The sequence below is a fragment of the Trematomus bernacchii genome, unplaced genomic scaffold, assembly GCF_902827165.1.
Source record: "Trematomus bernacchii unplaced genomic scaffold, fTreBer1.1, whole genome shotgun sequence".
Taxonomy (NCBI): domain Eukaryota; kingdom Metazoa; phylum Chordata; class Actinopteri; order Perciformes; family Nototheniidae; genus Trematomus; species Trematomus bernacchii.
Window position 1 is genome coordinate 2,908,204 of NW_022987966.1, and position 24,953 is coordinate 2,933,156.

At 43.0% G+C, this 24,953-nt stretch overlaps 1 protein-coding gene across 1 annotated transcript; it reads left to right on the top strand.

Moving 5' to 3' along the window:
- Positions 1-4,466: 4,466 nt before the first annotated feature.
- tgfb1a (transforming growth factor, beta 1a) lies at positions 4,467-20,567 on the top strand. Its single transcript, XM_034115844.1, has 6 exons — positions 4,467-6,266; positions 15,885-16,175; positions 16,313-16,544; positions 18,010-18,160; positions 18,949-19,059; positions 19,171-20,567. Exons 1-6 carry the CDS (start codon positions 5,936-5,938, stop codon positions 19,216-19,218), a joined length of 1,164 nt encoding a protein of 387 aa, XP_033971735.1. The 5' UTR covers positions 4,467-5,935; the 3' UTR covers positions 19,219-20,567.
- The last annotated feature ends 4,386 nt before the right edge of the window (positions 20,568-24,953 follow it).

A 24,953-nucleotide genomic window follows, 5' to 3' on the forward strand; every position in this document is an offset into this window, starting at 1 on the left:
ACCCTCTAAAATATTAAAAAGAGATAGATATGTAAATTAAAAAAGCATAAAATCTTCACAATTGAGAAGCTGGAACTATGAAATGTTTTACATCAAAAAATGCTTAAACAATTAGCTAAATTGCTTCCAATTAATGTTGTGTCTCCCCAACATTGTTTTAGGCACTTAATGGATCATCTGATCTATAAAAAGATCATATTTTTTCATGTTTAATAATCTTTATCCATAGTAAAATGTAATAAACTAAAGCTGTTGAATACATTTAGTGAAGTAAAAAAGCACAATATTTTCCTTTGAACTGTAGTGGGGTAGAAGTATAAAGTGCCACAGAAAGAATATTCTCAAGTAAAGTACAAGTACCTCAAAATGTGTACTTTAGTGCAGTACTTGAGTAAGTACTTTCCAGCACTGTTGGAATTTATTTAGCAGTTATACTAACATAAAAGATGTAGAATTATACATCCAATATATATAAACTCTACAATAAAATACTCAACAGCACAAATGCAATACTATGCAATAATAATATAATTATCGGCTATATGCTAAAGTTACATTGACAACACCCATTCAATGCGTCACAAGTACTTTACTGAGGACATCTCTGTACTTTAACTTGCATGTTGTTTCTTGCTATTTGCTTTTGAGCCGCTGATCCATACCATTTACATCTGATGCTGTTACCTGGAACCTGTAAGCCTATACAGTATTCCTTGAAATAAATCAGTAAATATATCCTGTCTGACTCAATGTTTGAGTTGTTATCCAAAGTTCTTGAGCATCACTCCACTGCAAAATCATCTCAGCAGTTTCAAAGCTGCAGCATCATGTCACTTTGCCACCAATACGATATGTGTGCAGGAACAACTCTGATGTGGTAGCATGATTTATAGACTGTTCTGTTCTCTCTCTCTCTCACCGTCCAGCATTTGCAAGTGCTCAGAGACTTTTTGCATTGCATCCCTACCTTTAAGTACAATTTACTTTTAAAAGTATTTAAATTTGTTGTACTTCTACCCCATTACAAACATAGCTACATTGTGTATTTTTAATCCACTACATTTATTTAATACCTTTAGTTACTTTACAGATCTGGATGAATGATGTGAAATATAATCAACTCTTAAATCAGACTTTAGTTCCACCTGGAGTAAATTCACAAGCTACCCTGCAGTGCAGTATACAAAGTCATTAACACTAGCTGCACCTTTACCAGCTTTGATAACACTTTAATGCATCAAGTTCAAATTGTTTTTTTGTCATGACATATACACAACTACGGTGTAATTTTGTAATGTTTGAAATACTTAGATTGCAGGTTGTCAACATTGCAATTTTACAAGATATAAAACAAAATATATAAAACAACTACATTCAAAATAAAAATAGTGCAAGCTCAGCCGTTTAATAGTCTTATGGCCTGTGGGATGAAACTGTCCCTGAGTCTGGTGGTTTTATTCCTGATGCTGCGGTACCGCCTGCCAGACGGAAGAGTTATCGATAATCAAAACATATAATATATGTTTTTCTGAAATGGGGTGATTTGCATAATGACTTTTACTTTCAGTACTTTATGTTTATTTTGATGCTAATACCTATGTACTTTTACTTGAGTAAGATTTTAAATTCAGGACTTTTACTTGTAACAGAGTATTCCTACACTCTGATACCTCTACTTTTACCTGATTACAAGATCTGAGTACTACTTCCACCTCTGGACACAGCTCTATGGGATCCTTGGCAGAGACGCATTTAGGACTTCACAGGGAAAAGAATAGATCATGTTGCTCAGAAAAGACAGACAGACACCTTGAGGTGCTGGCGTCGACGCTCTGTGGTGGAAGGTATGAAATGCCCCATGACAGACTGGTAAGACGTGCTGGTAGGGAGGTGGTTGTGTTCAGAGGTCCATGAAGTAAGTTGGAAGAGAGAGAAGGTGAAACAAATCATAAAAGGATTTTTGGACCTTTGGACTAATTTGCACAACAAGAACTCATGTGTTGCTGGAGATGCATTTAGTTCAGTTGTCACTGTTAGAACTGCTTTATAGTGTCCTTACTGATAGTGCCTAAACATCCTGACCTTTACCACAGGATGCAGCTGTGGTTATAAGAGGAAATGCTCATTATCTTCAGTTCCCATATATGCAGTGGTGGATAGTACATTTACTCAATTATTGTGCTTTATTTTGACTTTACATAACATTTAATGCTGCTTTATACTTATAATTCACTAAATTTCAGAGGGGAATATCATACGTTTTACTCCACTAAATGTATTTGAACACTCACAGTAACTAGTTACTTTGTACACAAAATAACACATACGCATTTACTACTAATCTATACAGTATCTACATTTGGTCCAAATTGACAAACTACAATACTTAAATGCTCTTATATGTATCACAATAAAGTACTGATCTACTCTGAATAACAAGTATTTTCACTTTTGATACTTGAAGTACATTTAGCTAAATATTCTTTTACTTTTTGTATTTTAAGTACAGTTTGATGCTAATACTTTTGTTCTTTTACTGAAGTAGAATTTTGAAATCAGAACTTTTACTTGTAGTAGAATATTTGAAGACCATAGTATTCATACTTTTACTTAAGTAAAGCATCTGAGTATTTCTTCCAACACTGTATCGATGGGATGTCAATGTAACCAAAGAAAGATGATCATGTGGCAAGTGATACACGGTGATCTGTAAATATTTACTTCTGTTGAGATCCTTCTCTACCTCAATTCACTACTGGTGATGGTTTTATATATTTACAGTGCACACTAAAATGGGTGCATCGTAAAAAAAATGGAGGTAATTCAGGTAGATGGCAGAGATGTTACCTATGTTTGTCCACCAGGGGGCGGTGCACACCCATCAAAGCTCCCACACACCAACACAAGCAACAGTTGTTGACAGCAGATAGCCTCACTCATATTATCCTCCCACTCTTATCATTAATGGTAATCAGAGATGTGTATTTGTTGACGCAGTCTGTAGCAAATTGTCAATAGTACCTTTGTTTGAGCAATCGTTATTTCCTGTTGTTATAATTGCTGGTATTTTAGGGGGTTTCTGCTTGAGTTTCCCCATGTTAAACGTCATGTTTATTACCAGTGTTTGATGAACAGCTCTTTCCTTGTAACCGTCCGACAGAGTGGAAGACAATAAACAACCGTGGAAAATCCAGTTTGGGCACAACCTTAAATAGACCAACAACTGAACTGTTGGCAACATACACTGAAACGTTGACTTTAATAAAAATGTATTATGTCAACAGATTTCTCAAAACTGTATTAGGTTAGTTGAAAGCATAATACATTTAATTAAAGTCAACGGTTCAGTTTTTTCAGTGTACTATCTTTACTTCCTTGATGAATCATCCCTCAGACAGAGACAACAATGATTGAAACCATCACTGGTTTGTTTTAATTTAGCCTTTCTTTTGAAAATACACAATTGTACCTTTAAAAAGCGCTCAGACGTAGGTCAGTGCACCACACGGCCCAGCCCTGTTGGCTCTCCATCCATTCAAAACCACCCTTCTACTTTTAGACATGCCGGGCCCAGTTCTTTGGCCTGGCAGGCGTTCACCTTCACAGCCACCAGGTAAATGTGGTTGGCGGCAAACCAGTGTCATACAGGGACCTAGATGTGGAAAAAGTACTCAGATCTTCTACTAAGTCAAAGTAGAAGTACCAGAGTGTGGGAATACTCTGTTAATAATACAGTACTAGAAATTGAAAAGAAAGAGTAAAGAAATGTCGATTTTATATTCTAGAAATACATATTATTGGTTAGCTGAACTAATAAAAGTCAATAGTTGAATCAGTGGTAGACATAATTTCGTATAATATGTTAGTAAAATATTCCTGAACTTAAATTTGAATGGTTGATAATAAATACTACATGAGAGATTTGGGTTCAGTTTCTTTGCATTTACTACAGGTCTAGTCTAATTTAAGTGTTGATTATACAGTATTTCATATTATTAATCCAAATCTGTAGGCCTATGTAGTGGAGTAAAAAGTACACGCTTCACCTCTGGGGGGTAGATGTACAGGAAGTGCAATACTTGAGTATATTTACTTAACAACTTTACACCACTGACCATGGCTAAGCTAAAGGCTGCTAATGGTCGGCGTGATGACGTTTAGCAGTCTTATTTGGTCACTTTTTTAGCAACCTCTGACACAAACAAGCTTCGAACATTTACTTAAGAGTAGTTGAGTAAATGTACTTAGTTACTTTACACCACTGCAGAGCCCTTTGACATGTAGAAAGCAGATAGTGTGAGAGCTCTGGTGGCTCTGCAGTGTTCAGCTGCTGGCTTCCTGATGTGGACAGAAGGCAGGCAGCAGAGCTCTGTTAAACAGCAGATGTTTTACACTGCGGCCGTTACCCTCATTTCCTGGGCGGAGAGCTCCTCGCTCTATGAGACGAGTAACAGGAACCAGAAAAAAAAGAAGAGTTAGAGGGAGAGAGAGCCAGAGCGAGGGGAGTGCAAGAGAGAAGTTAGCCGAGCTTCCACAAATCACTCTGTCACCAGCAAGCTCTGACAAGCATCGGGAGAGAGGGAGAAAGGGGAGAGAGACTGGGGAGTTAAATAGAGGTGCGAATAGGGAGTAGTGTCAGAGCAAGAGGGAAGGTGTGAAGGAGCTTAAAGGAGGTGATACAGATGGATGGATAGAGGGAAGAGAGGACAAGACTACAATCCGGTTCTCATAACTTTTAAGAGGGACTGTTACTCCTGCTGCTGCTGCTGGGTCTGGATGGTGCACATGTAAAGAGGTGTGTCAAACTTAAGCAAATATTGTTACGAGAGTTGGAGTGGCAGTCTGTTATTTTATAGCATCCCCTGCCTGAGCTGTTTCTTTTTTATTATCTCAGGCTCGAAACACAGGGATAACATTATTGTGTTTTAGAATAAAGAGACAGTGTCAGAAAACTGGTCATAGTGTGTCAAGTAGGCATGAGTCGGAAATCATTTTACTAGCAGCTGTACACAGATCACATGCTCTTAATGCTAAAAAGGGGTAGTCAGAGCGGAGAGTGTTTGAGTGTATCAGATGTGTCTTTGTGGGGACATGTCTTAATGGCTTGACTGCATCAGAATAAGTTAGTGAAACTTTGAAATACTACATTATACATTTGTTCCTCTGGCCCCGAGGATACTTGATTAGTCCGGGTTGACTCAACGCCCCAGGGGTCAAACTTTAAACACTGAGAAATAGGAAGCTCTTTTTTACAACTTTAAGAACAGTATGAATTATTGCTATTTTCTTTCTCTTCGTCACATTTAGAAAGGGCTTAATTTACTTCACATCCGTGTACAGGGTAGTCCTGAATGATCTGTGAAGAGACCTCGGGGGTAAAGAAGGACAGGAAGCAGAGTCAGCTGAAAAATCTTAGACTCAAATGTTAAGGGCTAAAGAACGTTTTGTTTTGACATGTGGAAGTTTCTTTGAGTAAGACAAGATTTATTTTAACAGGAGTATTTGGGTATGTTGTGACTCACTGAGGGTCTTCTGAATCTTGGTGTGTGCTTCTGTTTGCACGTTAGGCTGGGCTCTGTTAGCATTTGACAGCGTCTGGGACGTCATTGTGTTACCCGTGTGGCTGAGTCAGAGGCTGGCTCAGGTCTGTCCGCCCACTGGGAATCTCTACATTGGTTTTCATGCCAAGAAGACACAAGTGCTAGGTGGTTTTCACAGCAGCAGCAGAGGCAGCGACTGCGGTGGCACCACTACTCCTCAACTTTGAGGACTGTCCACACTGCTTTTATTGTTCTGCTGTCTGTAAACACCTTGCGTCACTCACACCTCTCCACGGAGTGATTCACTGTTCCCTAAGCATCCCTGGTCGGTGGCAGACAGTGAAAGGGAGGATTCGCCGAGAACCAGAGCCCAAAAGTAGTTGCAAACATTCACCATGAAGCTGGCGTTGTTGATGCTCATGGTCGTCTACATGGTGGGCAACGTAAGCAGCATGTCCACATGTAAGACGCTGGACCTGGAGATGGTGAAGAAAAAGCGCATTGAAGCCATCAGGAGCCAGATCCTTAGCAAATTGCGTATGCCCAAAGAGCCTGAGCCGGATCAGACGGGGGACGACGAGGAGATCCCCGTCCCCCTGCTGTCCCTCTACAACAGCACCAAGGAGATACTGACAGAGCAGCAGAGCGAGGTCCAGACTGACATCTCCACGGAGCAGGAGGAGGAGGAATACTTCGCCAAGGTGCTGCACAAGTTCAACATGACAGGTGAGTACCAGCAATAAAATGGCAATACATCAGTCATGGGTGGTGCACATGTGGACGCCCGTTGTCAAGGATAAGGGCGATTGCTGATGGTTTAACTACAGCACTAAGGGTGTCACGTAAAACTGTAATTTATGCTTCTACATTTGAAGGCACTTTGCTGAAGACATACCCACATGGAAGCACAGATGCTGAACATGATTGCTTCCATGTTGGAAAATGGTTGTTCCTCAGATCGTACAATAACAGTTGCTATAGTGGCAGGGGTGAGGAGGTGAGATGAAAAGGTGTAGGGTAAAAACAACATTTAACAATGAATTTCTTTTGACCCACTACAATTTTGCATAAAAAAGCCAGGGAACAATTGTTGAACATTTCACCTTTTCAGTGCATGTGCGCATACATTTGGACAGAAAACATAGGACTTTAACATGCCAATCAGATTTGACTCCTTCCAACCATAACAAGAAACTATACCTCGCTGCATTGCTTCAGAAAATACCTAAAAAGATAATTTCATTATGTATGGTTCCTGGTTTTCAAATTCACATCAGTGTTGCTTTATTTAGCCCATCTATGTATCTCCACGAAAGCTTGAGAATTACCTATTGAAATTTTTTGCAAGCCTTTTAAAGCAGACTTTGCTTTTCTGAAGAGGGCCTTAAGGAGATCCACAGAAAGTACAAGACATTATCTGTTTCCTGAACATAAAATTATGCAAAGATGTTATAGTTGCACCCCAAATTTCAAATATAAGTATGAAAATGAGCACAACATGTTTCTAGCAGTTTGCTGGGATAGTCAAACTGAGACCAGGCCAATCAGTATTTGCCCGATCTCCTCCATAAATTCTCTAAACATGTGTACCCCTTCTGATCTCCACCCAACGTCTTCAGGCAGCTTGAGGAGTTCAGAGATCACAGGCGTTACACGTTAGCAGGATGGTGTGTTGCATCTGGTCCCATTCTCCGTGTTGCTTTCGTTGTATCTATGGCATTTTTACTGCTTTATTAGCGCTGTTTGTTTGGCTGGCATGCCTGTGCTGTTTGTTCAGCCAAATGGTTTTCTGGCTGTAATTCTGCAACGACTCCCAAACTATTATGATAAACAGAAATTTTTTTCCTTTCTCGGTTTGGTTTCTTTGGTCTATTGTTCTCTACATGCCTATACTTCTCACCCCATCAGGCAGGCATCCACACTATCCCTCTTTTATCCACCACTTCAAAAGAAAGTGGATGGACGCTGCTCAGGACTGTGCAGTCCTGAAGGGAGAAGAAAGACACGTTCAAAACCAAGGGGCATGATTTTGTTCTGCTTAGATTAAAGCTAAAAGAACAGGAGGGGGGAAATGGGATGAGGGACGACATGAAATGCACTCCTTCACCCTCACCCTGTCTGGTTCGTTTTCTTTTCCCTCTCCTTCCCTCAGGGATTGGGGGTTTCCTGTAACTTGAGCATCAGGTTCTCCTTTGCTTATCCTGTCACTTGTTCTCCATCATATCTCTTTCTCCTTCCCTGACCATTTCCCATTTCACTCCCATATCTCTCTGCCAATAATTACCCGTCTCCCCCTGCTGGGTTTCCTGAGCTTATTATCAGTGTGTTTGCAGCATGTTTTTGACGGGTCTGCTTGGCAGGAAGGAAAGCAGGCTGATGGCCACTGAGATCTTGAGTGACTCAGGTCCGGTGCAAGCGATGCCCATGGGGAACATGTGTTTCCTACCTCTGTGGAATGCCAGAGAACACCCAGCCACTGTCTAATGCTGCGTTCCATTTACATTGGAAGTCGGAGGTCGGGACGTCACATCCGAGTTGACTGCGCTCCAGTGGCAAAAGTAGGAAAAATATGGCCGCCTGCAGGAAAGTTGTTCGCCTTGTTTACAGCTTTAGCAGCAAACTTGGGTCAGCCATTGTTAGCAATACCGGTTGACAACAACGCTTTACTTTGTATTTTGTGAATACATTACATTACAGTGCATTTGGCTGACGCTTTTAACCAAAGCGACTTACAATAAGTGCAATAAACCATAAAGATTCAAATGAAGAACAACAAGAAAAGTGCTGACATTAATTTCAGACAAGCAAGACCATTGTAAGTGCCGGTGCATAAGTTAAACTCTTAGTGCTACTTTTGTTTAATTTTCAAATGGCCCAGGTACCATACAAACATCGTAGCAACATTTCTGCAGATAGAAGACGAGCATTTTTAAAGTAACCCTGCCAACCCTGATGGCGAGGTATCTCGAAGTTTCCAAGTAGGAAGTCTGACCTCAGGGAGCGTTCCAGATAAAATGTCACGACTGGGAACTCAGATACTCCCAATAACGCTCCAATAACCCTCAGGACGGCTTCTGAAAACATACTCTGGGAAATTCAAGTGCAGGAGCGTACGTGTGCAGGCCTAGCAAAAAGTGTTTTGCAATTATTTAAAAGTACATCACACAACAGGGTGTGGGAGCTTCTTCTCTGCTATGAGAAGTAAAAGATTGTGAGCAGAGCGCGTGGACAACAAGTTTTTACACATTATCCATCAGCATAGCCTATTCGTCACTTCAATTTGTGGTTCTATTTATTGGGCGAGTCACACTTTCCTGATACCCCAACACAGCCTAGGGAGATGCATATTTGTGTGTGCCATTATGGTAATTAAGTGGTGAATTAGGCTAGATTCCTTCAGTAAATTAGCACTCACATCCTCCCCTTAAAGCCCACACATATTCACCTCTCCCATTAGACGTGGTATGGGTCCAATGTTAATTTAGCTTGTTAACAGAGAGACCATTTTTCCCCCTTATTTGGAAACATGCCTATTTGTGGTGTTCCAGAGTTAAATGGGTTCACTGCTCACTGAGAAATGTATAATATTCAACAGCAGATTAATACGCTGCTTCCATGCTATAATGAGAAGCAGCAACTGGGGTGCGTAGACAGTGTGAGGTGGGGGGAACATTGACAAGTGGGCCATTGGAGGGTGGAGCTGAACGTATGAAGGAGGCAGGTATTTAGCCTGTTGCTGGAATCTGGTGCCTCCCACTGGTAATTACAGAGCTGTCTCCCAACCTGTCACAACAGCTGTCCCCGGCTTACCTGTGGATAGGCCCTGATTCAACACACAAATCCCCCCCCACACCCATGTTAGTACGCAGGCTTGGGTGCTATCTATACCCCCATTGGGAAGAGCAAGGCCCTTTCTAAGCCGAGCGTGGAGAAGAAGTTGTACGCTTTGTCTCCTCCAAAGTCTTGTATTTGGATCAGATAAGCATTTAAGTGATAGGGAGAAGACGCGTCAAATGGAAAGTAGAAGTGAGGATAAAGAGTTGTTGGTAGTGCAGTCAAAATGTGGAGGAGCTTTAGGGGAAGTGACTTAATTTCCTGTTTCCCAAACGCTTCTCTTAACACATCTATCTCAGTTTACTTAAACTAGCAGGAGACGATTACTTTCCGTGCATGGTGTTGCTCCCTGCACCGTTCACAGCTCTTCTCACGGGTTGTGATGCTCTGTGTTTTTCATTCAAACGTTTTTTTGAAGACTCTCTGGGTGGGACCAGTATAAATGTAATTTAATTTCCCTTTGAACCCCATGACAGCTCTTTTCAGTTTCAGTTTGGCTTCCCTACAAGTCGTGAAACACTACCTAAGCAACAACACAGATGGTGGTACTGGTTAATGATACCCAAGCAGCCCTGACATGCAGAGGTGGATTAAGTACTCAGATCTTGTATTGAAGTAAAAGTAGAGTGAAAAAGTAGAGTGTAGGAATACTCTGTTACAGTAAAACTCCTGCATTGAAAATGTTACTCAAGTAAAAGTACAAAAGTATCAGCATCAAAATGTACTTAAAGTACCAAAAGTAAAAGTAGTCATTATGCAGATTGGTCCATTTCAGAATAATATATATGATATGTTTTATAATGATTGATCATTAAAGTGTTATCAAAGCTGGTAAAGGTGAAGCTAGTTTTAATGACTTTGTATACTACAGAGTAGCTTGTGAATTTAGGTGTAACTAAAGTCTGATTACTGATTATAATACAAATAATAATAATACATTTAATTTATCAAGTGCTTTATCAGGTGCTCAAAGAAGATAAAACGTCCCCCCAGGTTCAGGTGTTGATTATACTTCATATCATTAATCCCAATCTGCAAAGTAACTAAAGGTACTAAATTAATGCGGTGGAGTAAAAGACGATTACACGATTTTCCGCTGAATTGTAGTGGGGTAAAAGTACAAAGAAAATGTAAATACTCAAGTCAAGTCACTTAATATTGTACACTACTTTGTTAAATCTACTGAGTTACTTTACACCATGGTGCCATGTAGGATCCTGGTACAGGCTGATCCTGTAGCAGGGCTTCCTTGTAGCTCCTGTCAGGTCCAAGAGTAATTCCCGGATTGGGAGCAGAGAACCCGGCTCTGGCAGGCTCAGGCAGAGTGGAAGGCTTGGGCCAGCGCCAGGCCCCGGCTTCATTGATACACATCTCCAATTTCTCCGCACCCCCACTCACTCACTCACACTCTTCCAGCCCTCACCACTGTGAGTGATATTCATATGCATTCTTCACTTTGCCTGTTACAACTCCCCCTCCCACACCTCCTTTCACTCTTGGGTCATCTTTCTTCCATCTTCCGATTATCTTTGCACGTCTCCGTCCAACTTAATCCTTTGCAATGTAACGCCGGTAGATTTATGGTGTTAAAGCCTTCAGTAGCTTGGCTCTGTTTTCTGTCAGCCCGTGCAGGAGGAATGTTCCTGCTGTCATGGAATGGGGCAGGCTCAGGAATAAAACTTGCAAATATGGGCAGGAATATACTAAGAAAACAAAATGCTCTTTATGGTCAACTTTACAGCAGCTGGAAAGGATGAATGCTTGGCTGCAGTTGAAATTATTGAGTAACACTGTGAATTTGGCTACTCAATGTTATTCTCTGAAGAACCAGCACCTTACCGTGGTGGAGAGGTTTGTGTGCCCTGATGAACCTGGGGGCTGTGTTGTCTGGAACCTTGTGTTCCTGGTAGGGTCTCCCATGGCAAATTGGTCTCAGGCAAGGGGCCAGACTAAGATTGGTTCAAAGACCTCATGAAAGACGACAGGGCTTGCGACGAAGCCCGGCCGGGCACAGCCTGAAAAGGCAACGTGGGCAACACCTCCGCTTCTCCGTCCCGCGGGCCCACCACCTACGGGAAACAGCGATGGGGTCGGGTGCGCTGCCAGAAGGGTGGCAGTGAAAGCAGAGGGTCTCGACGGACCCGGGCGACAGAAGCTGACTTTGGGGACGTGGAACGTCACCTCTCTGGGGGGGAAGGAGCCGGAGCTTGTGCGGGAGGTGGAGCGTTACCAGTTGGATCTGGTTGGGCTCACCTCTACGCACAGCGTCGGCTCTGGAACCTTACTTCTGGATAGGGGTTGGACTCTATTCTTCTCCGGAGTTGCCCAAGGTGTGAGGCGCCGGGCAGGTGTGGGGATGCTCACAAGCCCCCGGTTGGGTGCTTCTTTGTTGGAGTTTACCCCAGTGGACGAGGGGGTCACCTCCCTATGCCTGCGGGTTATGGGGGGGAAAACTCTGACTGTTGTGTGTGCTTATGCACCAAACAGCAGTTCAGAGTATTCAGCCTTCTTGGAGACCCTGGAAAGAGTCCTGTATGGGGCTCTTGAAGGGGACTCTTTAATCTTGCTGGGAGACTTCAACACACATGTGGGCAATGATGGAGACACTTGGAGGGGCGTGATTGGGAGGAACGGCCCCCCTGATCTGAACCGGAGTGGTGGTTTGTTACTGGACTTCTGTGCTAGTCATGGATTGGCCATAACAAACACCATGTTCGAACATAAGGATGCTCATAAGTGTACGTGGTACCAGAGCACCCTAGGCAAAAGGTCCATGATCGATTTCGTTATCGTATCATCGGACCTGAGGCCGTATGTTTTGGACACTCGGGTAAAGAGAGGGGCGGAGTTGTCAACTGATCACCATCTGGTGGTGAGTTGGGTTGAGTGGCGGGGGAAGCCTCTGGACAGACCTGGTAAGCCCAAACGTGTAGTTCGGGTAAACTGGGAACGTCTGGAGGAGGCCCGAGTTCAGGAGGCCTTCAACTCACACCTCCGGTGGAGCTTTTCGGGCATCCCTGTGGAGGCTGGGGACATTGAACCAGAGTGGGCGGTGTTCAAAGCCTCTATTGCCGAAGCCGCGGAACTGTGGTCTCAAGGTCTTAGGTGCCTCAAGGGGCGGTAACCCTCAAACCTCCTGGTGGACACCGGCGGTCAGGGAAGCCGTCCGACTGAAGAAGGAGGCCTTCAGGGATATGTTATCCCGGGGGAGTCCTGAGGCAGTTACAAGGTACCGACAGGCCCGAAGGGCAGCAGCCTCAGCCGTGGCCGAGGCAAAGCAGCGGGTGTGGGAGAAGTTCGGAGAAGCCATGGAAAAGGACTTTCGGACTGCACCAAAGTTGTTCTGGAAAACTGTCCGACACCTCAGGAGGGGGAAGCAGGGAACCATATAAGCTGTGTACAGTAAGGATGGGACGCTGTTGATCTCAACTGATGGAGTGTTAGCGCGTTGGAAGGAACAATTTGAGGAACTCCTGAACCCGACAACTCCGCCCTCTATGGTAGAGGCAGAGCTGGAGTATGACGGGGGATCAACACCAATCTCCCGGGGGAGGTCACTGAGGTAGTCAGTGACCTCCACTCCACAGTGGCAAAGCCCCGGGGGTGGATGAGATCCGCCCAGAAATGCTGAAGGCTCTGGGTGTTGAGGGACTGTCATGGTTGACACGTTTCATCAACGTTGCGTGGAAGTCGGAAACAGTACCAAAGGAGTGGCAGACCGGGGTGGTGGTTCCCCTTTTCAAAAAGGGGGGTCAGAGGGTGTGTGCCAATTATAGAGGCATCACACTACTCAGCTTTTTACTCTAAGGTACTCGAAAGGAGGGTCAGGCCGATTGTCGAACCTCAGATTGAGGAGGAACATGCGGATTCCGTCCTGGTCGTGGAACGACTGATCAGCTTTTTACTCTCGCAAGGATCCTGGAGGGGGCCTTGGAGTACGCTTATCCGGTCTACATGTGTTTTAGAGATTTGGAGAAGGCGTATGACCGGGTTCCCATGGAGTTACTGTGGGAGGTGCTGCAGGAGTATGGGGTGAGGGGGTCTCTACTCAGGGCCATCCAATCTCTGCACTCCCAAAGCGAGAGCTGTGTCCGGGTCCTCTGCAGTAAGTTGGACACTTTTCCGGTGAGGGTTGGCCTCCGCCAGGGCTTGTAACCATATTCGTGGTTCTAATGGCTTCATCGGTCTGCGACCTTCAGCACTCACTGGATCGGTTCGCAACCGAGTGTGAAGCGGCTGGGATGAGGATCAGCACCTCCAAATCTGAGGCCATGGTTCTCAGCAGGAAACCGATGGACTGTCCACTCCAAGAAGGGAATGAGGCCTTACCCCAAGTGAAGGAGTTCAAGTATCTCAGGGTCTTGTTCTTGAGTGAGGGAACAATGGAGCTTGAGATGGGCCGGAGAATCGGAGCAGCGGGAGCGGTACTGCAGTCGCTTTACAGCACCATTGTGACGAAAAGGGAGCTGAGCCAGAAGGCAAAGCTCTCTGTCTACCGGGCCATTTTCGTTCCTACCCTCACCTATGGTCATGAAGGATGGGTCATGACCGAAAGAACGAGATCGCGGATACAAGCGGCCGAGATGGGTTTTCTCTGCAGGGTGGCTGGCGTCTCCCTTAGGGATAAGGTGAGAAGTTCAGTCATTCGGGGGTTGAACCGCTCCTCCTTCGCGTCGAAAGGAGCCAGTTGAGGTGGTTCGGGCACCGAGTAAGGATGCCACCTGGGCGCCTCCCTATGGAGGTGTTCCAGGCACGTCCAGCTGGGAGGAGACCGAGGGGTAGACCTAGGACCAGGTGGAGGGATTATATCTCTTCGCTGGCCTGGGAGCGCCTTGGGATCCCCCAGTCAGAGCTGGTTGATGAGGCCAGGGAAAGGGACGTTTGGGGCTCTCTGCTGGAACTGATACCTCCGCGAGCCGACCACGGATAAGCGGGAGAAGATGGATGGATGGAATTGTATTAGTGCGTATAGTACAGCATTCTGAATAATAAAGATTGCGTAGTTCAATTATGTGGTAACTGCAGTGTCAAGAGTCCAGGAAAAAAAAATTCTGTTCAAAGAGATATGACCTGTACAGCAAATTATCTTTACTGCAATAACTATGACTATATAAGCACTACTAAAAACTATTTAGATTATTTATTTAGTAACCTAAATATGATGATCATCGATGGTCAACCCTCCTGTTGTGTTCGTTTCCCCCCCCTTACTTTGGTGTTCGTGGTCAAATTTGACCGGTCCTGTTTTAACTGCTATTACATTAACACAAAAACCCTTAATCCTCACCAAATTTCATTTAACACCCTTTCAAACTGTAAATATTGTATCAGACTACTGGTATACATGAAAAACTGCAGTATATATACAAAGAATAGACACTGAACATGTATTGCGTGTGCCAGGTGTGATTCACATGGGGGGATGGGCACATAAGGGGGGGGAAACACATCTAGTGTGTGTGTGTGTGTGTGTGTGTGTGTTGTGTGTGTGTGTGTGTGTGTGTGTGTGTGTGTGTGTGTGTGTGTGTGTGTGTGTGTGTGTGTGTGTGTGTGTGTGTGTGTGTGTGTGTGTGTGTGTGTGTGTGTGTGTGTGTGTGTGTGTGTGTGTGTGTGTGTGTGTGTGTTGTGCGTGTGTGTGTGGGTGTCTGTGTGTGTGTTTTATCTGATCCGGATGGTTACTAATTCCATTTCTTTATGGCGGTCATTTTTGACCGGGAACACCATGGGTGTTACAAAGTTGACTAAATCATCCAAAATCCAATGAAAGTGGTGATCAGCAATTTGATATGTTCAAATGTCTACTGTGGAGGATATCATAAAGCCTTAATGCAATCGAATGTAAAACAAAAAAGTTATGATTGATGAAAGTAGTACATTGGTCAGATTTGACCCGAACACAACATGAGGGTTAAATCTATACCAAATAATCCTATTTTAAACATTTCTTCCAAGTATTGTGAGCCAAAATCCGAATTTATAAAATAACTAGTGAATACATCTTTAAAATAAATATTGTGGGGTAAAAAGTACAAAGTTGGCCTCCAAAGTGTTGTAGAGTAGAAGTATAAAATGAAAATACTTGGGTAAAGTAAGAGTACCTCAAATGTGTACTTAAGTACAGTACTTGAGTTAATGTTACTTTCCACCACTGAATATAAGAATAACATGTCAGATCTCCACCATCTCTCGTAAATTAGGGAGCAAAGGATAATGAAAGAATGGAAACAACACATATATACCTGTCTGTGCCTTAATATCAGATTCAAATGTTTAATATTTAACATCTGCTGACAACGAGCCAATTATATATTCTACTCCATAAAAAGACGCAGTTTTAAAAATTTAAATTACATTTCAAAATAGTTACCTTTCTGAAAGCCAGTAACACATACAGTACCTTTTATATTCCGCCTTTAAACATGGAATGTTACGCTTTTATACATCCAAAGTCATTATTGGTGATAAGATTCCTTCTTGTTTTTGAAATTTCATCATCAGTTACTGTTTTAGATCCCACAGAAACAAATTACACAGAGGAAGGAAAGACCAAAATGATGATCTTCAACTTGTCGGAGATACGTAAAAGTGTGGGGGATTATCGCCTGCTGACCAGTGCGGAGCTACGGATACTCATCAAGAGCCCCAGCATGAATACGAATAAGGAGAAGCGGGTGGAGCTGTACCAGGGTCTGGGGATAGCGCGTCGCTACCTCGTCTCCCGCTTCGTCTCCATTGACTGGAAAGACAAGTGGATGTCCTTCGATGTCACTGAGAGCCTGCAGACGTGGCTCAAAGGGACTGGTGAGAAAAACTAACTTTATTTACACTTGATATGACGCCTGTTCATTTCTTTAGTTCCACCTGTCTGCAGATACTAAAGATGATGTCTACCTTAACCAATAAAGTTTTTAATAGCTGTAACTGTTCTGTCTCACCAGAGGATGAGCAGGGCTTCCAACTTCGGCTGTTCTGTGAATGCGACCTGAACATTTCCGAAGACTTTGATTTTAAAATCTCCGGTATTGACCAAAGTAGAGGAGACAAATCAGTTATGGAACTGTTGACAAAGCAACCACCCTACATCCTGACCATGTCCATCCCTCAGAACAGCAGCAGCCACCTCACCTCGCGCCGAAAACGCTCCACGGACACCAAAGATACCTGTACAGCGTAAGCAATCCTGCAGATAGCACATTTTTCTGTTGTAATTTATTTCAATAACATGTTTGAAGCTGAATCAGGCATTGCTACCCATTGTGAGATTTAACCATGGATGTATGAAGAGAACTGGATACAGTGTTGGAGGCGGGACCCCGTTCTTACCTATGGAAGTTGCTCAGTGGCACATGGACTCTTGAGAGCAAAAGTACCCGTATCTGGGCCCATAGAGTGTGCAAAGTTTAGCTTTCCCTTCAAGCCCCGCCTCCAATCTTCCACTCTCCGCTCCGTCAAATTAATGTTTCTGCAGGTCTCCCTTGAAAAAGAGATCTATGATCTCAATGGGACCAATCTGGTTAAATAAAGGTTTGAAATGAAATGAATGTAGAGAGAAAACTTTTAGACCCTAATGACTTATTAAAGGGCTATAAAAGCGGTCACTTGGTTGATTTTGTTTTAATATATTACCCGCTGATTAACAGATGTCTCTTACTCAATGTAAGTCAATTAGAAAAAGTATTTTTGGGCCCAATGATGTCACAGACTAACACATAAGTTGTAGTACCACCGTTTGGCCACTACAAAGATTTGCTTCAACGTCCGGAGCACTTCCTGGGGGCTTGGTTTTAACACGTTGGGACAGGTGAAAGCACAACTCAAAGCTGTGTGGTAAATAGACTGTATTTGTACAGCGCTTCTCACCCCCAGTAGGCCTCAGTACTTAATCTATCTACGCCAACCCTGTCTCCTACAAATTATGGTCCGATGCAATTTGACTGCATTCTCAATTACATTTCAAGGGAAACATATTTTCTTCTGGATTACAGTCACAGTTATTAACATGTGTTTAACGTTATGACTTGAAACAAATTAAATACGCATCAGAAGTACTTGGTTCGGTTTTAGGGAAAGATCACGGTTTGGCTAGTATATTATACTCTGGGTGAAAGTCCTGTGTATGTTTGATCCATCCATCAAACCAGACTTCACCCCAACAGCGTCTTCCACTGATTAGAAACATACTCCATCAATCAAAAACAAAGCGTCATCTGGGAGAAAATAGGTTTGCCTTGAAACGTTATTGAAAACGCATTTTTGTTGTACAAGAACGTTGTTTTTATGAGACCAGGCTGTCCACACACACTGTCTGGCTTTTAGGAGCAACTGGGGTCCAGACTCCACCTGCAAACTACTCGTTTACTGAACCCCAGCTGCACTTGAGCACATTGTATTTTACACTTTTGATTAGATTTGCTGCCATTTATTGGACACTAAACCCTAACTTAGGGTGGGATAGACCTCTCATTATGTGCCTGCAAAGTGTACACTGATGGGATGAGAGCAATCTTATATTAAATCGTAACTTTTAAAAACTAATTGATTTTGAATATTTCCCTGCCACAGCAACTTTTCAGCAACAACTGACAACTGATATGCTTTCTCATCAAAAAAGTTTCCCTGTTTTCTCTTTACGCAGTACTACGGAGACCTGCTGCGTGCGAAGTCTGTACATCGACTTCAGGAAAGATCTAGGCTGGAAGTGGATTCATAAGCCGACGGGCTACAATGCTAACTACTGCATGGGGTCCTGCACCTACATCTGGAATGCTGAAAACAAATATTCTCAGGTATACACCTCAAAGTAGTGGACTATCTATTTCTGATTCCATGGCTAAATGAAGGCACAGCAGAGTTAAGGTTCGGCAGCTCAGACGCAATAATTCTTAGAACTTAATGTTTTTCCGTTTTGGCTTTTAAAGGATTGTGGAAGTGTTGTCACTGTTCATAAAGAGGGTTAAAATGACTGCTGAGCCGATCCTCCATTAGTTGGTAGACAGAAAAGGAACAATTCTAATAATTGATAATAATTTTGGTCAAACATTTAGTGGTTCGAGCTTCCAAATAGAATTTGCTGATCGATGATTCTGATGGAAGGCCATTTCATTGATGATTTTTTTTCACATTTGAAAGATTATACAATACAAAATGTAAACAAATATATATCATTGTAATTGTTAATGACATAAATAATTTGTTACACGCCCATTTCTAATAATAAAGCACATACTATGACATAAATGTGAAATGTTTTCATTTACAATACTTCCCATTCAACATTTTGTTGCCAATACCAAGATTTTAACATAAACACTCTGGTAACTTAAGCTTGTAACAATCAGTTTTTACTACAAATGCATTGTGGGATTATGAAATACTGAGCTGAGATCACTTTTTGAGGATCATTCTTTGGCATTTCTGCCTTTATTTGGCAGAGACGGAATAAAAATAGAAAGAGGATGGAAACCCAGTATGACACGCAACAAAGGTCCTGGAATGGAACCGGTTGCGGTTATGTGGTATGCGCTGTAACCATTCAGCTGTTCTCATGTCCTTCCCTTGTTATAATTGTTTGCAGATTTTGGCCCTGTACAAGCATCACAACCCAGGAGCCTCTGCCCAGCCCTGCTGCGTTCCCCAGGCCCTGGAGCCACTGCCAATCCTCTATTACGTGGGCAGGCAACACAAGGTATCCATACCGCAGCCATGTAGCCTCCATTCTGAAGTATTTACCGAACATTTCATATGAAAGCCACACTTGCCAATGAGTTAACCCATTACTGTTGATTTTCACTTTCAGGTGGAGCAGCTGTCCAACATGGTTGTGAAGTCCTGCAAGTGTAGCTAAAAAAATACGACATGGCACACTGCTCCGCGTCCTTTCGAACATAAACCGAGATGTGTTTGAGACCACAGAGAGGGGCATGCGACGGGAACAATGAGGTGAATAAGGAGCAGAATAATGAGGACATGGAGAACAACAAATGTAAAGTCTTCAGGATCTTTGTGGTCCAACCTTTCTCCTGAGAGCCACCATTGTCATGTTGAACGCACAAACCATGGACTTCTTTTATCCATATTCTTTTCTATGTGTATATACTTTTTTCTTGCAGTAGTTGAAATATCTGTCTTAAAATGAATTAATTTATTTGTTGGAGGGACAGATCTGTAAAGAAGTGATATACATGTGTAAAAGTTGGACAGATTTAAAGGATTTTTATAAAAACAAGATGGAGGAATTCCAAAGGATACGAGGACCAAAATGACCTTGATGATTGTCTGGGATAAGTGGTTATTTCCATATAATCTTCCTAATGGGGTCTCAGTTTAAGGTGCTAAATCCCAGGTGTTGGGGTTTTCCTGGACAACAATGCCCCAGGTGTTTTTGGAGAACCGTAAAGGTGAACAGACAGTCCAGCCTGGGAACTCCCTCCAACCGAGAATCTGGAGTCATCAGCAAACAGAGAAGTCTTTCACGACAACCGTTCCTCAGTTGTACTTTTCTACAGCCCACGTGATTTGTAAAATGCTTTTTTAATACATAGTTAAATGTCAGTCTGTCCTCATGAAGCCTCCCGTGCTGTCAGAGCCATGAGTAATATCAGTGGTTGTAAGAGTGATGACACCTTGTTTTTCTCTCTCAGGATTTACAGCCAGCTTGTTGTCTTTAGATGGTGAGGGTCAGGGGCTGTGGTTGTGGTGTTGGTTTTAGGGAAGCCATACAGACTCAATACACAGATTTGTTTTTGTTTTTTATAACGCCATAGTAAGTTATAATAAGAGGCAATGTATGCCTTTTATTCCAGGACAGTTCTTTTTCATTTCATCTGTAGTGTGATGCTTTTTGCACAACTCAAGAACGAATTCAGCTTGTTTTACACTTAAAAAAAAAATTCTTCTTATAGTGCACTTACCATTTGAAATTTGTATTTGTAAATATTTTAACAATTTTAAATAAACATTGTTGTTAAATTATCACGTTAGGATGGAATATTTTTTCCAAGCAGAATAAAACCACATGCAATGTACTGTATCACTCGTCAGAGAGCTGTGTTGTGAAGTGTGTGTATGCCGATAGCATTTAGACATGCATTCTTGTCTTCATCATCATGAGGAAACATGAATGAAATGTTTCATCTTGTCAGTGTTTGGGATGTTTTGCTTTGTGACTTAAAAAATCCCACACCTTTTCAGCTACTTAAACATCTCTCGTGTATTTCCTTTGCTGGTGGGGACATACAGCATGCACAGAACAAATATTATGATTCTTTCAGCAAATTCTATAAAACCAGGTTGTGCGCTTATGACTGTCCAATGTCAGATCTACCAGTGGAAAAGCTTGGTGAATGCCAGGTGCGTGTGGTCTATTTCTGGGCAGCAGTGGATGTGTGTTTACTCTGGACGGCTGTGGACTGACTGAAGAAGAGCAGCACCTACGCCTGAGGCAGCGCTCCAATTCCCGGACGCAAAGCCCCGTTCTTGGCACTGCTTTTACATGTAGGGATGCACACCATACCAACATCTCTTTAACTATCTTCGAGGCACCTCGTCCACCCCCACCCTGCCAGCCCCACCCCTCTCCCTCAGTACTCAAGGGATTACTGGCAGCCCACGAGGCTGAATTGGGAGTGAGGAAAGCAGGTCCAGACCCGTTGGTAAGTCCCAGACTTAAGGGCAGTGACTACATGGAAAATTAAACACACATACTGTACACATGCACATGAAAACACTGAACCCACTGACACACAGCCGCGGCTCCAGCACAACACGTCAAATACCTTACATAAGATGTGTGCTCCCGAGGGGTGTGGGGGATGCTGCAAACCAAGTGACAGTGATCTGTGCTATCTTGTTCCAAAGCTGGTCATGTTACCCAGGGTTCTTCTGCAAAGTGCAAGAATCTTCAACACAGAGATCCCTTGTTTGGAAAGAGCTCTCTGAAGGAGGATAAACAAAGTAAAAATGAAACATGATCAACATAATTGAATCCTCTTTTTATCTCACCTCTCAACGTGATCCACACAGATCCCTTGCCAGGTCTTGATTTTTAATGGTGCCGAGGCACAGTACGCACTGTTTTCTCTTGGCAGAGCAGATGTAATTGGAATGTTAAAAGGTTTTTTCTCTGCAAGAAAGTAGGATCATTACCTAACCCTAAACAAGCAAAACATGAGTTGTGTTGGAGGAGACAAGATCATTAAAAGGTTTCTAAAAATGCCAGCACTTCCACCTGCTTTACTTTCCCTGTAATGACCAAACAAAGAGTAAGAAGAGGCTCATAAATCTATCAGGATGTTAATGGAACAGTCCCAGAGGGAAGTCAAACTCAAGTAGGCTTGTCCTTCAAACCAATGTTCATTTCTCGGCAGCTGCTTCCTCCCGAGCCCTCTGGCTTTTATGGGACTGAAGCAACCTGCTGACACCTCCTGCTACATACTGAAGCACTTCCTAAAGAAATGCTGCATCCAAAGAAAAAGGGCACTTGAATCTTCCTTACTGAGTGTTACACGAGAGAGAAAAAGTGAAGACGGGTGCCTGCAGCATTTCAGGGTCAAGCAGGTGTTCCTCTACTGTTAATGCAATCCACGTGCAGAGTTTATATGACTTCATGAGTAATAAGAAAATTGCTCTGTTGTTGCACTTCTTCAGAGCAAATAAGTCAATTGTGTTATAAATCACCCTTTAATTGCATCCACATGCTTTTTTATCTGTAAAAGCTCTGTTTCATGTTAGGCTGCGTAAAACATGCACATGCTACAATCTAAGTAGATCAGCCACGCCGCCCGTCTTGAAATGCTATTTTGGGTTCTGTCTTATTACAACACATATGACATTTGCAATTATATGTCCACTGATGTTTTGCGCCAACTGTTTATTAAAAGTGGATCTCTGAAGCGACCTGGTGTAATTCCTGTGGGCTCAGACAGAGCTGACTGCGACCTTAATAACACACTGTGGTGTCCTGCTGCTGCTCCACAAACACACAGCTGCTCACAGCCATTGTTGCTCCAGGTGCTGATTCTGTGCATGCACACACAAATACTCACACATCGACAAACATGGCTTCCTAATCTCTGTTATAACTCTGCTCTGATTATTATTATTATCAAATGTTTATTTATTTTGATTGCTGAGTTGTTTTTCATTTGAATGTTTCTGAAGACTGAGTAATTTCACTACATTTGTTTTCCTATCTTATTAATTATCCTTACAAAAAACGATTACGTTTTACTACCTATGTCATTGTTTGGCAATATATCTTTTGGTTAAAATGCTGTCTCTATTGTTTTCATTGATGTTGTTTTTTTTATTTCATTACGCTTTTTATTACTATAATGCATATATTTCCTACCATGAATATTTACACACACACATACACACCTTTTTGAGAAGTGGGGACCAGATAAAAATAATGTCCTCACTTTGAATTGGTCCCCACAAAGATAGAACTATAAGAACTGTAACACACACACACACCTTATTACCTTGGCTTTGGAAATGTGTAGCAGTGTCAAAACATTAATTGATGATTGAGAAGTTTTGTGTGGAGGCTGAACTGCTGAATGTGCGAAAAAGGTCAACGGTGAGTTGACAGGTTCCCCCCCCACTCCACCTGTCTCACCTTTACCGCCGTGCCTCCCCCTTCACACCTGCAGTTTAAGCCGAGATGGTTATCACAGTCTGAGTCAGCCGACCATGTCTCTTGCTCTGTCTCTTCCTTTCTCTCACTTGTCCTCTCTCATCTTTAGCCCCTGCCAGCGCTTTGAAGCCCCCCTGGCCGTGTGGAGTTACCACCTGTACCAATCAAGGTAGGTAATAGGGGGAGAAAACAGATGTAGGGGACTGAATGAACAGAGAATAATAGACCACACACTTCTTCTCCATTTAGCTTAAGTGTTTCAGCATTAACAACAACATGTTCACAAATGAGAGTCTCTCAAATCCTTTTCTCCAGATGGTGGCTATGTTCTTTTGTCATGCACATAACCAGTAGCTAACATCATAGCCTCGTACGCCGAGGAGAAAAGAGAGAAAAACTCTTCAAAGTGAAAACTACAAAGGGAAAGTATGATGAACCATGTGAGTGTGGTTATAAAACATGCTGCGCCCTGACTCATTTGCTGGACCTCAGTAAGTAAGAAACATCTTCCTAAATAAGGAAAGGTACTAAATATATATCTGGACTGACTCACAGGCCCGCCCCCTGCTCCGTTTCCTATTTTCTGATTGCGTCTCTTTCTTTTCTCTCTGTTACTCTCTCCCTTTCCCTTTCCATGGACACAAGGGGACACATGTACCCTCATAAACAGCTACCATCTTCCCTGGTAATAAAAAGACAACATTGGCCCTGTTGAGATTACACCCAGGGGAGAGGCATATGCTAAATAGCAGTTTATTCTCACATCCCCCATGGGTGATGGTGACAGTGGGAGGGGGGGGAGAATTAGTGAGGTTTGAGGGTCCCAATAACTTTCTTTAGCAGAACCTCGCTAGCCTTTACTGCCCTAGAGTGTAACTAAATGTTTTTTTTATTAAAAGGTTTCTGGTTTTCTGGAAACAAGGTTTGTTAGAGGCCCTTTTATGCTTTTTGGGGTTTTCCCTTTCCTGTACTGTGTTATATCGTGTTACACATGTCTGAGCGGTCCAATTGAAGACCAGTTAAAAGGGGGGTGTCGCTAATAAAAAGCTAATCTAAAAGATGTGTCTTCAGCTGTCCACTGAGTTGGCCTCTCTGATGTATAGTTGTAGTCTGTTCGTAAAAGCTGCTTCGCCCATTTTATTTTGGGGAACTTTAGGAATTTTTAAAAAGCCAGCTGAAGAGGACCTCAGGGCACTTCCAAATCACACACATTGGGTTAAACTGACACAGCGTGAAGAAATATCATCCTCCTGCTCTGTGAATGCACACACACACACACACACTTTCACACACATTGTCTGTATCGCTTAGTAACCTGACTCTCCTTATTGGATAAATGGGAGGTAAGGGGGTTGCTAGCTTGGTATAGGGTCTGTTTTAGATTAGCCATGATGTCCTGTGTCAGTGGGGCTCTCAGCTGTACTGATGGGCGTACAAGGGTTATGACAGCAGAGAATAAGCCTGTTCCTCCATTGCCTCCACTCAGAGGGACATTAGGTCAGTGTGCCCCCACCCCTCCTTCCTCTCCCCACTGGCTCTGAATTCCCCAATGAACAACACATTCCTCCTTCCCAGTCCCTCTGTTTATGACACGAAATCCTTTGAAGCAGTTGAGTGTTTGTGTACGTGCATGAGCCCAGCGCATGAGTGTGTGTTACTGTGTTGGCCTTGAGCAACAGAGCCCGGGTGAAAACATAAACGTTTCAGCATGACGGTATCAAAGTTGGAGCTTTGAGTGTTCTACTGATCCGACACACCTGAGCAGGTATGATACATACATCTGTGTGACAGCTGTTTTTTTTTCTCCATCCCTGCACCAAATGCGGAATCTAGGCCAATTGAGCAAGAGCGAGGGTGCACGACAGCGATGGAGAAAGCTATGAGTCATCGGCAAACTTGGGATGCGCTCGTTTTAAGAGGCAGAGACGGAGAGAGGGGGCAGA

Coding starts and splice junctions, on each gene's coding strand:
- tgfb1a (XM_034115844.1), top strand. CDS start 5,936: ATGAAGCTGGCGTTGTTGATGCTCATGGTCGTCTACATGGTGGGCAAC. Junction 6,267..15,884: donor GCACAAGTTCAACATGACAG/GTGAGTACCAGC, acceptor TTACTGTTTTAG/ATCCCACAGAAACAAATTAC. Junction 18,161..18,948: donor CTGAAAACAAATATTCTCAG/GTATACACCTCA, acceptor AATTGTTTGCAG/ATTTTGGCCCTGTACAAGCA.